Genomic DNA, 14,463 nt, shown 5'->3' on the forward strand with positions numbered 1-14,463 from the left:
GCTGGGGGTTAGTCAGCGTGCTCACCCCCTCCCTTGGGACTACATCCCTGCGGGGAGATGCTGTGTGATGGGGGCAAGCTTACTGAGGCGGAACAGGAAGGTCTTCAAATGGAAAGACTGATTGGCTTTAAAGATGAAGCCAGGAGAGTGATGGAGAATACTTTGTTTTAAAAAGGTAGATGCTCCCAAGGAAAAATGTTTTGGAACCTTCTGTTTTGGAAGCAGTACTTTTCTTACTGTGACATCTTTGACAAAATTTGTCTAGTGCTTAACCAGAGAGGACACCGTTCCTTAAAGCACATACATGTGAGGAAATGTTTACAAGCAGCTTCAGCCAACCAGGATTTTAGCTATAGGATTCTGTGCAAATGGAAATCTGTCATGACTTGCTCTAGGGCAGTGTTTCTCAACTTTTTTCAGTCAAGGACTATATCAACGCCCCATTTTGGATAGTCTTGAGGCACCCCATTCTAAAATGTAAAAAAAAAAAACTTTCTAATAGAGTTACAGAATGCAGCAACATCCACATGTAGGACAGCCAATGTTAGAGGCAATTTTTTCTTTCACACCAAACATGCCTTTTTACATAGGTACTGACTAGTATGTCAATGTTTCTCTTCTCCCTCAATTTCTCTCCATCAATCAGCTAATGTCACCCCAGTGCCGAGGTAGAGGGACACAGGAGGGTCAAACAAGGATGCTGCGGAGGCAACAGACATCCTCCTTATTACCTGATGTCATTGGTTGTTAGGATGCCAGTGTCTAGAAAGTCATAAAAGATGCATAATGAAAAACTATGGCTTTGTCTAACTAAAAGGCTGGCTTGATCCACCCACTTGCTTGTATACAATTTTTGATACATTTTTAGGCATTTTGCCAAGACACCCCTGAAGAAGCCTCAAGGCACTATGATTGAAAAAGACTGCTCTAGGGCATCAAAACAAACAGGTAAGGCAGAGGGCAGTGTTTGCAAGAGCTCTTCCACCTTGGAAGACATGACCCTGCTGGTTGTCCATTTCCCTAGTCCAAATTGGCTACAGTCTGACAAACAATCAGCCGCAATAGCCAGTTGCAACACTGGGTCTGCAAGGTTAAAGAAAGCCTTTAAAAGTGTCTCCTATAGAAGAAACATCTTCTATAGGTACAGTAAGAGGTTTATAACGGAGATGCCAGGGTCCACTACTAAAACAGACTTTTCTTTACTGAACTCGTTACACTGGATAGGGATATAGCACCCTGTGGCCAACTACACACAGTGCTACTGTAAGCACCCCAGCAGGATCCAGTGTCGAAAGCAACATTACGGGCCGTCCTCGAACACGGGTCCAGGTACAGCTCCCATGATTATACCGAGGTTGCACCTCTGTTTAAATGTAAAAAGTAGTATAATATTAGTCCAACAGGATCACTGCTATCATTGCCTTATTAGCTTAAATAAGTATTCAAGGTATGGATATTTTTTACATGGTTACATTGCTCCTGCTCAGACCAATGTACAGTTAACTATGCATTAACCATGTCTTGACGAACCCCCGGGAAACTGGAAATGGCTGAAGACGAAATAGCCACTCCAGTGATCCATTTATTTCAGGGTCCCATGCCGAGCAGCTGCCACGTTGCATTCTTACAGGAGGTAGCATGCTTGCCATTTACAAAAATGGTTTGCATTTTCTGAAGAAATGCAAAGCATTCCCTGATTGGATGAAGCAGAGAGCTTGACATCGCTGCTCCACCTTGTCCAATCAGAGAACACTTTGCATTCATTCCGAAAACGCAAAGCTTTCTTTGAATGTCGCCTGTGCAAAACAGCAGTGTATAAAATGCGCAGTAGCATCACCACTCTAAACTTGGTGCAATGGTGTCCCTGTTCTACAAGAGTAATAGTAACACTATGCTTTCTAGCAGCTAAAAGTTACTAGCTTTAACCTAAGAAAACTGTATTGGGTCCTCCCAAACAAATATAGAACATACCTATAGCTAGAGAAACATAATTTAGTACAGACCTTCAAATGGTGGAGACTGTGGAGTGGTTGGTTTGGGCATCGGAGCTGATGTGAACGGGTCTTCTGATGGTGCGCTAAATGTATTGGTTATCTGGGAGCACAAGGCGCTGATGCTGTCAACTTCCCCTTCCATCTCAGCAACTAGAAACATCACAATGAACATTCCATAAATAACTAGAAAGCATTTAAAAAGAGCAAAATAACTGCTTCTCTACAAATGTACAAAATTGTTAAAGCCCAAGTTTGAAAAATCTCACTTGCAGTGGGGCTGCACTTGAACTTCAGTGTTACCTGGTTGTTTAGGTGTAGGGAGCATCGAAAAAAAATTTAAGCCGGGTACACACGACACTACCATACAAGGTTGTTCCCCTATCTTCCACACTTGGAATCATTTGTTTTAAGCTCCTGAAGAAGCGTTTTTTCAACGCGCAACATGTCGGACTGAGCATCTTATGACACTTCACCTTCTGCAAACTTCAAGGGTCTTGTTATAACTACCAATAAGAAGTGGTTGCTAGTCTCCCACTCTCATCTCTGTACGGTACCCATATGTAATAGGTGTTTTGTCATGCTAGCGTTTTTGTATTCTTAGGCTTTCTTAGGAATGGCCTTATTTATGAATTTTATGTCTTAAATTATTCTTGTGCATTTTTCTTAATAAATATCCAATTTTTAACTCATCACGCCTTCAAAGTCCATCATCTGCTCTATACATATATGTAATCACATATATGTGTATATATTTTTTCATAACCATACAAGGTTAGTCCAGCGATCTCCCCCGTCACAGTCACACACAAACACTTCCTTTAACATGTCAATGCATCACTGAAAAATACTGCAAAAGTGTTGTGTCATACCACTTTGTTGATTTTACCTTCATGGCAACGCAGCATTACATAACCTTTAAAAGGTACAAAGAACTTTGGAGGTACAACCAAGTAACATACATGACAGGCTCTTTAGGGTAAGAAGCTTCAAAATTACTTGTTACTGGGGCATAATGTATTGGCTGCAGATTTTTGGCTGTGTTGGATACACTGTCACCACCACACTTACAAGAGATTATGGAAACACAATACTGCGCCATCCAAGTTCTCCTTATGCAATACGGAAGCTAGGTTTTGCAAATACCTATGACACATTTTCTATGAACCCCCTAAAGTTATATCCCTCATTCATTAAAAATGTATTTACACCAATGAATTATATATCTCCCCACTATTCATGAAGAGTTTGTTTATTTAACACCTTTCACTATAGAGTAAAGAAAAGTAACCACAGAATGCCAGCTATATTAGTTGCAAATGAATGAAAAAATAAAAAATATATGCCGCAAGGAAAATTTACTGGTAAATATTGTATGCATTTTGAAGAGTTGATAACAGGTGTGTTTGCTTTAAAATGTGCAAAAAGGAAAAAACAGCCCCCCCCCCCCCAAAAAAAAAAATTGTTTCTTTCATATTTTTGCTGCAATACAGTTTGTTTAAGGCCTGTTTATAGAGCTCAAAAGCTCAATCTGAAATTTGCATACGACAGGATGGGTCCCTGAATTAGAGCTGAGCAGGTAGATAAACCTTTCCAAATCAACTCAAATGGCCTTTTATTCTTACAAGAGTAAGCACTATATGATACATAAATGAAATGTAGGAATATTTATAATTGCCTTACCTGGGTTGGTGATTTGGAAGTCTGTCTTCCTCTGCACAGTTGATGGTAATTCATTGATTCTCAAAGAAAGCTGACGTTTGAATGGGGACATTTTCTGGCTGAGGGCAGGGAATCCCCTGAAGGAGCCCTGCCTGGCTAATTGTTCAACAGGGGCATGTCTGCGTGGAATTGCATGTGGGTTAGTATCTTTGCCATCCTGGTATGCAATAACTTCAGATGTTGGTGAAGGTTGCAGCACTGGAGCAGGGGCTAAGCTCACAACAGCAGTGGTAGTAGTGGTAGTTGTAGTAGCAGCAGAAGAAGCAACCGACACCACCATTTTTAGTTCTGTATCCACACCTAAAATGTAAACAAACATTTAAATTACTAATTGAGATCAACTATGTCACTCATCTTTGAGTGTCACTTATTCCCCCCCCCCCCCCATGTGTCATCTATAAAATTTTACACTTGGAGATTTTAAACCATTTTTATGTAGTGAAAAGATACAAATACAATCAATAAATTACATATATTACTGGGCAAAGGTATTAGGTCCCATTCACAGGCAAGTATTTTGTAGCTTGGCTTTCAATTCTGCCTGTTCACACCTGAGCGAAGTGTCCCTTGGAGCTCAACAAAGTATATGAGCTTATTTTTGAGTGCTTTGGCTCTGATAGACTCCAATGGGAAAATAAAAATAGTGAAGCCAATGATTTCTTTATAATGGAGAAGGGGTCCATCACCTTAGGACACCATCAAAAACTGAGTTCTCAATGTATGGCATAGGGTTATAGAGGTACCTCTAGGGAAACATGTCCAAGAAAGCATGCGTCCAATCACCTGAAGGTACCAGCCTATAAACTAGGGCCTATAAAATATCCAGCTTGTGACCTGTACTGTAGGATTAAAATACAATATTTACACCTTTAATGACATAAGCATGTTTACATCACATGGTACAAAGCCCCAAAAATCTATTTTAATTCCAGGTTTTATTGCAACAAAAACAGGAAAAACACCAATTGGGTGGGGGGTGGGGGGGGGACAGAAAACTCTCACAAAAGCATTGTACTAGGATGTCATAAGAAGAATTCCCTATCCATTACTGCCTTAGTGATCAGTACATTACACAGTTGAGGTCATCAGGGGGCTGGATATGGGAATTTATTGGAGAGTTGCCCATCAATAGCTTGCACCTTCAATATGGAAGCAGCATTGCATCCACACAGTACAGCAGAATAGACAAAATGATCCCAAGCCAAAAAAAAAAAAGCAACTGTTGAACGTCTGCCGTCAGTGCATTCTTCATAACATGTCTACCACTTTTTAACTGCTCTGCTAAGGGCACAGATGCTGAGAGCTTTAAACTCAAAAGAAGCTCAGGTGCTTTTCTGATCTACAAGCTTTAAGCAGTACTATGCTAAGGTGTGAACAGACAATAGAAAACCATTAGGTTTTGGATATTGAGCATTTTGAAGCTTTGAGCTACAACCTGCCCAGGTGTAAATGGGGCCGTAAGCAGGCCATACACTGTCGAATTTCAAACAAATTTTCTTTTCAAAATCAGAAAGTTCGTTTTTTTGTGATCCGATGGTTTGCCAACCAAACCTTCATGTTGCTACAGAAAATAATTTTTGTGGCTGGGAATATTCTTTTCTCTCCGGGAATATTCTTTTCTTGCAAATGCGCATTTTTTCCCCCCTATTACATTTCTCGCAAATCCCTACCCCCCCCCCCCCCCCCCCCCCCCATCATTGATTAGAAAATCGTTGGTTTTTAAAAAAATTCCAACATGTCGGATTCCTCAAATTTGATTGCTGCACGAAAATTGGCTGTTGCTGCAGCCCCACTAACTGTGCGAAATTCGTATGAAAATTCTTTGATACGATCTTCGAAAGAAAATTCTTTTGAAATTCGAACCGTGTATGGCTGGCTTTAGGCACTTTATATAAAGTAAAAACAAATAAATGTTTTAGACAGTCACATATTAGGGTTTCAATCATTATTTTTACAAAAAGGGGTTACAATAAGATATTATGAATATGTGAAAGGTAGATGTTTATTGTCCAAGAGCCCGTGCCGTCATGTCCTTGGTAGGGTTGTCCCGATACGAGTATTTGCCCGAGTACTTTTACTCGGGCAAATGCTCCGATGCTTCACACGATACCTGGGCAGTCAGGGTGATCAGTGCAGTGGGAGAGTTATAAGCACTGATCACCCTGTAGAGATATCTGACAGCCGGTCCGTTTCTCCACTCCCACCCCACCCCCGGCGGCTTTCAGCTGCTATAGTGAAATCAGCGGTGATCGGCGCTTGCAACTCTCCCACACACGATCACCGCTGACTGTCCCCGTACCCTCCTCCGGTCTCCCTCCGTTCTGCTGCTGTCCCCCCTCCATGCTGTTCGTGTCCCCCTCAATCTGTCAGGATGGAGAACGGAGGTAGGAGTTGGTAAATGCGGCTCATTAGTTTTCCGAATGAACAGAGTCAATGATCACTGACTCTGTCCATTCACATAACTGAAACATCGTAAACTGTTTACAATGTTTCCGTTTATGAATGGAGAGGAGCCGCTGTCTTCTCGCCATTTTCAGTGCAGCTGAGGTTGCTGAGAAAGGACTGGGGGAATGCGTGTCCCTAGTCCCTTTCCCTGTCTTAAAGGGGAGATGTCAGAGGTCTGTTAAGACCAAAGCCCAGGCGAGTACTTGAAAAAGTATCCGTACTTGTACTAGGTCTTAAAGTGGTATCGGGAGAACCCTAGTTCTATAGTTCTTGGACATTTAACCACTTAAAGCGGGGGTTCACCCTAAAAAAATAAAATTCTCTAGCATGCCATCAAGCATACTAGCGCGAGCTACAGTATGCCTTTATTTTATTTTTTGGCGCCGTACTCACAGTTTAATCCTGTAGTGAAGTTTCAGACTCCCCGCGGGGAATGGGCGTTCCTATGCAGAGGGAAGATGATTGACGGCCGGCTATGGCGCGTCACGCTTCCCGAAAATAGCCGAAATAGGACTTGGCTCTTCACGGCGCCTGCACAGTCAGATCCTAGTCTGTGCACAGGCGCCATATAGCGCCGTGAAGAGCCGAGACCTACTCCGGCTATTTTCGGGAAGCATGACGCGCCGTAGCCGGCCGTCAATCATCTTCCCTCTGCATAGGAACGCCCATTCCCCGTGGGGAGTCTGAAACTTCACTACGGGATTAAACTGAGTACGGCGCCTAAAAAAAAAAAGTAAAGGCATACTGTAGCTCACGCTAGTATGCTAGATTTAATGGTAGAAACTTGTTATTTATGGTGAACCACCGCTTTAAGGACCGCCCAATGCCGATATACATTGTCAGAGCGGCACAGCTGGGCATAAGCACAAACAGGTACGTCGCCTTTAAGAGCCCAGCCGTGGGTCGCACTTGCGACCCGGTCCAGTGCTCTGTGACCGTGCCCGCGGGACACGAACCCCGCTGGTGTCCCACGATCAGGTCACAGAGCTGAAGAATGGGGAGAGGCAAGTGTAAACAAACCTTTCCCTGTTCTTCCAAGTGAGAGTGTCACGGATCGTCTGTTCCCTGTCATAGGGAACGACGATCAGTGACGTCACACACCAAGCCACACCCCCACACAGTAAGAATCACTCCCTGACTCGCATTTTTATAGCGCTGTAAAAATGACAATGGTCCCAAAATGGTGTCAAACGTGTTCACCATAATGTTGCAGTAATGATAGATAAAAAAAAAAAAAAAACGCTGATCGCCGCCATTACTAGTAAAAAAAAAATACTAATAAAAATGCCATAAACTATCGCCTATTTTGTAGACGCTATAACTTTAGCACAAACCAATCAATAAAACGCTTTTTTTATATATTTTTGAGGGATATTTATTATAGCAAAAAGTAAAAAATATTGAATTTTTTTCAAAACTGTTGCTCTATTTTTGTTTATAGCGCTAAAAATAAAAACCGCAGCGGTGATCAATTACCACCAAAAGAAAGCTCTATTTGTGGGGGGGGGGGGGGGGGGAGAGGACATAAAATTCTGTTTGGGAGCCACGTTGCACGTGCAATTGTCCGGGGCTTAAGCGGTTAATATCTGCCTTGATACATTCCAAGGTGGATATACTGTATATGCTGGGATAGGTTCCCAACACTCAGTTTGGATAATCAGCATTACAGAACATGTCCAGTTGGTAAAACCCAACGCTACATTAAAACATTAGAAGAGTAGAACTCAAATGAGGAAAGGAAATGCAAAAAGGGGTACCTTTTTTAGAATCCTGAATCTGTTTCATGATCTCCTCCCTCTCTGCCTGTTCTGTGGCAGTGGTAACTCTAAATGAGCCTTCTCGGGTAAAGGTGGTTCTGCTGGCATCAAAGGTAGCGGTCACACCGCATTCTTTTTCACGTTTTTGTTTTCTCTCCAGACATGCAGCAAAAGCGCACCCAACAGCATGGCTTAACCTCTCCCCCTAAATTCATAAAAAAAATACAAATAAAAACCCAGATCGCTAAATGGACACTCAATACTATAGCAAATCTCAAGTGAAAAAAAGGGTGCCATATCAGATACATTAACATTTAAAAATGTATTCAGGGCAAATTTTAAAGAGAGACTTTAAAGTTAAAAAAATAACCATAATAAACCCAACAAGTCATTTTCTGTGCTCTGAAAATAAAACCCATGTAAAGTTAGCCAAATACCTGTATAATTTCTCTAGCTCAGTGACAAAATTGCAGTCATGTATGTATGTATAAATAAATAAATAAATAAAATAAATAAATAAATAAAGGGGGATCAACACGTCCACTACCCAATGTGAATTACTGAAAAAAAATAAACAGGAGGATAATCAAGAGGCAAATTTTGGCAAACTGAAGAGAGACCATATGCCCACAAATGACTGGCAAGTAGTTGACATCTCAGAAAGGATTTGTTTTCCATACAGGATATCAAACATTTGCAAAGCCAAGTACATGGAAACTGCCCTGTATCTTCTCTTTTTAGAGTTACAAAATGTAACCATTTCACATTACATTTAATAAATAATAATAATAAATGTATGCAATTATAGTCTTCTCAATACTGACCGTGTCCTTAACAGCCATAAAACAGTGGCAAATCCATCTTCTTGTGGTCCCATCACGACAGATATAGGAGAACGCCCTGTCAAAATTCCTGTCCGGAGCACAGAATGACACTTTTTCTATTGTTTGGTCTAACAAAAGATCCTGCATGAGGAAGCAAAACCGCAGGTTACTAACAAAATACAGTCGGTGGAGGTGGGAGACAAACAGGAAAATACACAGCAGGCAAAAATCTGACACTACTCTTTCTGTGAGCATTCATTGAAATTATGCAACTGTATATAAATCACACAAGTAATTTTTTCTTTGAAACAGTAACAACGCAATTTTACCTCGTTATGAGACATCGCTCTACATTTGTTTGGCTTCCAATGAGTGTTAGTCATGGCCGCCAGATAATGTATCTGCAGTTGACAGAATGCTCCTTGTAGGCCCCTGAACTTGTCCAGAAGAAGGAATAACTGCTCTCTCTGGTAAACACTGGCGTCAATACTTGGACTATTTCAGTCCGTCTATAGGCAGGAAAATGCCACTGCCAGCAGGTTCAGAAGCAGCCGTGTCTTGGCAGAAAAATCGCTTGACGCGTTTAAACGCATCAAGCACATGGGCAATTATTTGTTTCATGGAGCAGAATGCTAGCCTTTAAAATGCATTAGCGCTCAAGCGATTGATGCACCTAAACACGCTTACATGCATCAAGCGATTGACGCATGTAAGCCTGTGTATGAGGCTTAAGATTGGCATCAATCATTTCGTAACGGAGAACACAAAAGAGCCATTTTATGGTGGGAATTGTCAGGGCTGGGCCATTGGCAGCTCCCTTCTCAGCAGCCATGATTTGGCAGCAATCATTGATCTTCCAGTGGCCAGCGCTCATGGCCCTTCCCTCACTAAAAGCCGATTGCCATTAGGGTACACCTGAGCCAGCTTTGTATGCCTATTAATATAAACAAGCTTGGCCTGCCCCCGATCCCTTAATGGCAGCGATTGGCAGCAACAGGAGCAAATGGCTTCTGCTGTCTGAGCCAATGAAGAGAGAGCCTCTGCTTTCATGTACATGGCTTGAATAAGGTCAGGGTCAGATAAGTATTTAGGGGGTGCTGCATTAAGAAGGTTTTTTTTACCTTAAACGGCACTTCACTCTCTCAATCAACATTGATTTGTAATCTCTATGCTGCTAGCATTAGTAAATAGATCGGAAAGTACCGTATATAATATTTACTTGTTTTCAACTTTTAACATGCCTTCAGTTGCTTTTAGCTTCCCATGCCTAGGCAAATGTCATATGTCCTAGGAGTCTTCAGGATGAAAGGAGGGTTTTGCTAAGCACACCCTCCAGCCTGTATATCTGAGCTAATGGCAGATGGATTTCAGAAAGTAAATGCTACAAAATAAAGCATGGACATGTAAATGCATTTGCTGTGAATGACAAAAATTATTAAAATAGTGTTTTTGGCTTGTGGTGCTCACGTACGGTATAGTTCTGCTTTAACACACAGAATGGTTATAAAGGCAGGTGGTTTACCACTATAAAAACCAAAATGAACACAGGGGGACACAGGGGAAGAAAAGTTTCTCTTTAACTCACTTTGTCCCGTTTCACAAAAGGGGTAAACATAAAAAGGGGTGAAATTGCTAAGAAAACAAGAAAAGTGTACAACCTTGGTCTTCTCGTCCACAACTCTGAGTCCATCAGCTGAAACCCACAGCACAGCCTTGATTGCCTTCTTGCCCGTCTTTAAGGGATTAAAAAAAAAAATTATATTACAATTTTGCAGTGAAAATTTGCATTTATCCACCAACCTAAAATAAAAGCAAATCAAATCTAAAATATATGGAAAGCCAACGCCTATTTACCCAAGATCCATGCCAAGTCACTCACCAAAGCAAAACAGCGGGTCAGAAAAGCACTGCAGAGAAAGGGTGAGCAGCATCTCAAAAAGGGAATTACTTAGAACAATACTACTGCAAACGTTATTTGGGATGGAAAGAATTCTGCATCAAAATTCTTTACCTGGACTGGAAAATCTACCAAAACTGAGGAAATCATCACACATATGTAAGGAGTTACTCCACTGGTACTGTTATTAGTTAATTTGTAGCACAACTGAAAATGGCATTTAGGCAGTCCAGGTTCAGCACATCTAGCACACTCCAGCACACTACGGGTATAGCCTCTTATGAGAGACAGAAGTCCAACAGATGATTAAATGTGACAAAAACTTTCCTACTGCATTCCCAGTACTCCGTCCTGTTGCTTGTTCTCTGCTTTGCAGATTGTAGAGTTGTGCAGAACAAGGTTTCTCAACTCCAGTCCTCAAGTACCCCAAAACAGGTCATGTTTTCAGGCTTTGCATTATTTTGCACAGGCGATTTGAATCAGTTTCACTGCCTTAGTAATTACCACAGCCGTTTTATCTGCGGGAAATCCTGAAAACATAACTTTTAGGGGTACTTGATGACTGGAGTTGAGAAACATTGGTGTGGAAATCTACATAGATATGTATGGGAGTAACTACTTCATTCAAAATGTTGCAGATTACAGGGACAACTGTCCAGGCAGTGCAGCAAGAACCTGCATCTGGTCCATGTATAGATCATTTTGCCAGTAATATTTAGGTTCCTGGGCAGATGCATGTGAAGACGTTTTGACTGAAGCAAGTTTTTTTTTTCCCCCTGTGTTTGGTATCTGCAGTTTTAACCACTTGGGATCCGCCTGCCGTCAATTGACGGCTACAGTGCGGATCCCAATTTCCAAACTGCCGTCAATTGACGGCCGCCCCTTAGGGCGGTCCCCGCGCGCGCTCCAGAGCGCGCTGCGGGGAAAATCTGTGTTGGCCGTGTCCCTCGGACACAGCCAATTACAGATCGCTGCGAACGGCCAATCAGAGTGGCCGTTCGCGAGGCGATCTGTGCGGCCAATGAGAGAGGATCTCATATGTAAACATATGAGATCATCTCTCATTGCCGTTTTACACAGAGACAGCGGTGCTGTCTCTGGAGAGGAGACGGATCTGTGTCTCTTGTACATAGAGACACAGATCGGTCACCCCCCCAGTCACCCCCCCTCCCCCCACAGTTAGAACACTAAGCAGGGATACATTTAACCCCTTCCTCACCCCCTAGTGTTAACCCCTTCAATGCCAGTCACATTTATACTGTAATTAGTGCATATTTATAGCACTGATCGCAGTATAAATGTGAATGGCGCCAAAAATGTGTCCGATGTGTCCGCCATAACGTCGCAGTCCCATTAAAAATCGCAGATCGCCGCCATTTCTATTAAAAAAAATAATTAAAAAAAAATAATTCTGTCCCCTATTTTGTAAGCGCTATAACTTTTGCGCAAACCAGTCGCTTATTGCGATTTTTTTTTTTTTTTACCAAAAATATGTAGAAGAATACGTATCGGCCTAAACTGAGAAAAAAAAATGTTTTTTTTTTTTTAAATTGGGATATTTATTATAGCAAGAAGTAAAAAATATTGTATTTTTTTCAAAATTGTCTCACTTTTTTGTTTATAGCGCAAAAAATAAAAACCGCACAGGCGATCAAATACCACCAAAAGAAAGCTCTACTTGTGGGGAAAAAAGGACGTCAATTTTGTTTGGGAGCCACGTCGCACGACCGCGCAATTGTTAGTTATAGCGATGCAGTGCCGAAAGCTGAAATTTCACCTGGGCAGGAGGGGGGTATATGTGCCCAGTAAGCAAGTGGTTAAAGGAGATGGCGACAGAGTTGGACTATGCTGGTCAAAAGCATTATCTAGGGGTTAGCAATAAATATATGCCATATTAGGTCACAGGCACACGGGGCGTTTGAAGATTTGCTTACATACTGGAAAGGCATTTACCATTTACACAAAAGTCTTTTACATTTTAAAGAGTCTTATTAGTTAACCTTTTGGAAAAGCAAAGGTTTGTGAACTTCAGGATTAATACGTGATCTATTTAACCACTTAAGACCCGGACCAAAATGCAGCTAAAGGACCTTGCCCCTTTTTGCGATTCGGCACTGTGTCGCTTTAACTGACAATTGCGCGATCGTGCTACGTGGCTCCCAAACAAAATTAGCGCTCGTTTTTTTCCCACAAATAGAGCTTTCTTTTGGTGGTATTTGATCACCTCTGTGGTTTTTATTTTTTGCTCTATAAACAAAAATAGAGCGACAATTTAGAAAAAAAATTCAATATTTTTTTACTTTTTGCTATAATAAATATCCCCCAAAATTATATATAAAAAAAAAAAATGTCCCTCAGTTTAGGCCGATACGTATCCTTCTACCTATTTTTGGTAAAAAAATAAATAAAAAATCGCAATAAGCGTTTATCAGTTGGTTTGCGCAAAATTTATAGCGTTTACAAAATAGGGGATAGTTTTATTGCATTTTTTTTTTTTTTTACTACTAATGGCGGAGGTTGCTATAGATTAGCGCAGAGCTGCCCGATTCACAGAACAGCTCTGAGAGTCTCTACCTATGGGAGAGGGAGCTGTATGCCAAGATTCCACTCCCAGTCCTGAACAGGAAGAGAAAATATCTAACAAGGTAAGAATTCTAAAGAATATAGAAAGGGGAAGACAGCAGATATACACGTAAAACTTATGTTGGGAGATTTGTTTCATCCCTGTGTATCATCTGAGGCTGTTCACACCACTGGGTATATGTGAAGGTTTACGTCCACTAACTTTATATGACAAGATAGTGTCATGTTATGGATAAGGATAAAGAAAGGGCTCAAGCTAAACTGTACTTGGTAAAAACATACTGTATTTCTATTAAAACACTAAGCTATTAAAAGATAAAGGCTACTTTGCATCAAACAGAATGCCTTCGTACTCTACCAGAAATGTACTACCCAAAGCAAATGTTAACAACATTACCAAAATATTTAGTAACTCACTTGAATAGGATATGATGTCCTATTAAGCAGTTGTGGAACCTACCTGGCCATAATTGCCTAATTTGTGTACAGGAAAATCCTGAAGTTAGCCAAGATCAATTATAAACAACTCTGTTGAACTTAAACAGCATAAATCTCAAATCTAGCCAAAACTTTGGGACAGAGTTGCTTACAGATAGAACCTTTTCAAGATTTACTGTGCGCCGTGACCCCTTTGGATAGATTTTTCCATATTTCAGGACTGGAAAGGATGGGAAATCTCTCCAGTGGGAACCCAAAACACTTTCTACGTAACATTGGGACTGTCAGGTTATTATTGCCTCTCTGCCTTCCTGTCCCAGCGACTACAGCCCAACTTGTTCATGGCCCTGCAGCAAAGGCCGTCACTGAAACAGGAAGGGAGGTGAAACCTCCACAAGAGGATTATGGACAGCAACCAACCAAAAATTCTCAAAAGCACTTGCTCTTTTGAAGGTTATCCCAAAAGCACTGTATAGTTTTGTCTGGAGATTCGCTATCTAAAGATGAGCTCTTTAAAGCTTTAGTTACCTACACCTATTGCCCAATTTTTCAGCGTTCTGGCCACCAAATCAGACTTTGTATTTAAAATACTGAAAATGTAAAAACTGTGTCCTTTACTGTACTGTCAAAGCAGATTATGGTCCACTCAATCACATTGAGGGGAATTTACCAAAACTAAAAGCAGACAATCTTTAGTAGCTGTGCATGGCAACCAATCAGCTTCTATTTTTAGTTTGTTCAGATAAGCTTTGAAAATGAAAGGTAGAAGCCGACTGGTTGCCATGCACAGCGGCTCAAGATCCAGG

At 41.3% G+C, this 14,463-nt stretch overlaps 1 protein-coding gene across 4 annotated transcripts in view; it reads right to left on the bottom strand.

The window, feature by feature from the left end:
- NUMB (NUMB endocytic adaptor protein) overlaps positions 1-14,463 on the bottom strand; it is a 157,522-nt gene that overhangs the window by 19,536 nt on the left and 123,523 nt on the right. For all 4 annotated transcript variants that reach the window (XM_040333588.1, XM_040333589.1, XM_040333586.1 and 1 more), the window contains 5 exons: positions 10,398-10,472; positions 8,740-8,880; positions 7,916-8,120; positions 3,675-4,013; positions 2,004-2,144 (listed from right to left, as the gene is read on the bottom strand). In XM_040333588.1, coding sequence (XP_040189522.1) covers positions 2,004-2,144; positions 3,675-4,013; positions 7,916-8,120; positions 8,740-8,880; positions 10,398-10,472 — 901 coding nt within the window. The remainder of the gene's footprint in view (positions 1-2,003; positions 2,145-3,674; positions 4,014-7,915; positions 8,121-8,739; positions 8,881-10,397; positions 10,473-14,463) is intronic.

The sequence above is a fragment of the Rana temporaria genome, chromosome 13, assembly GCF_905171775.1.
Source record: "Rana temporaria chromosome 13, aRanTem1.1, whole genome shotgun sequence".
NCBI lineage: Eukaryota > Metazoa > Chordata > Amphibia > Anura > Ranidae > Rana > Rana temporaria.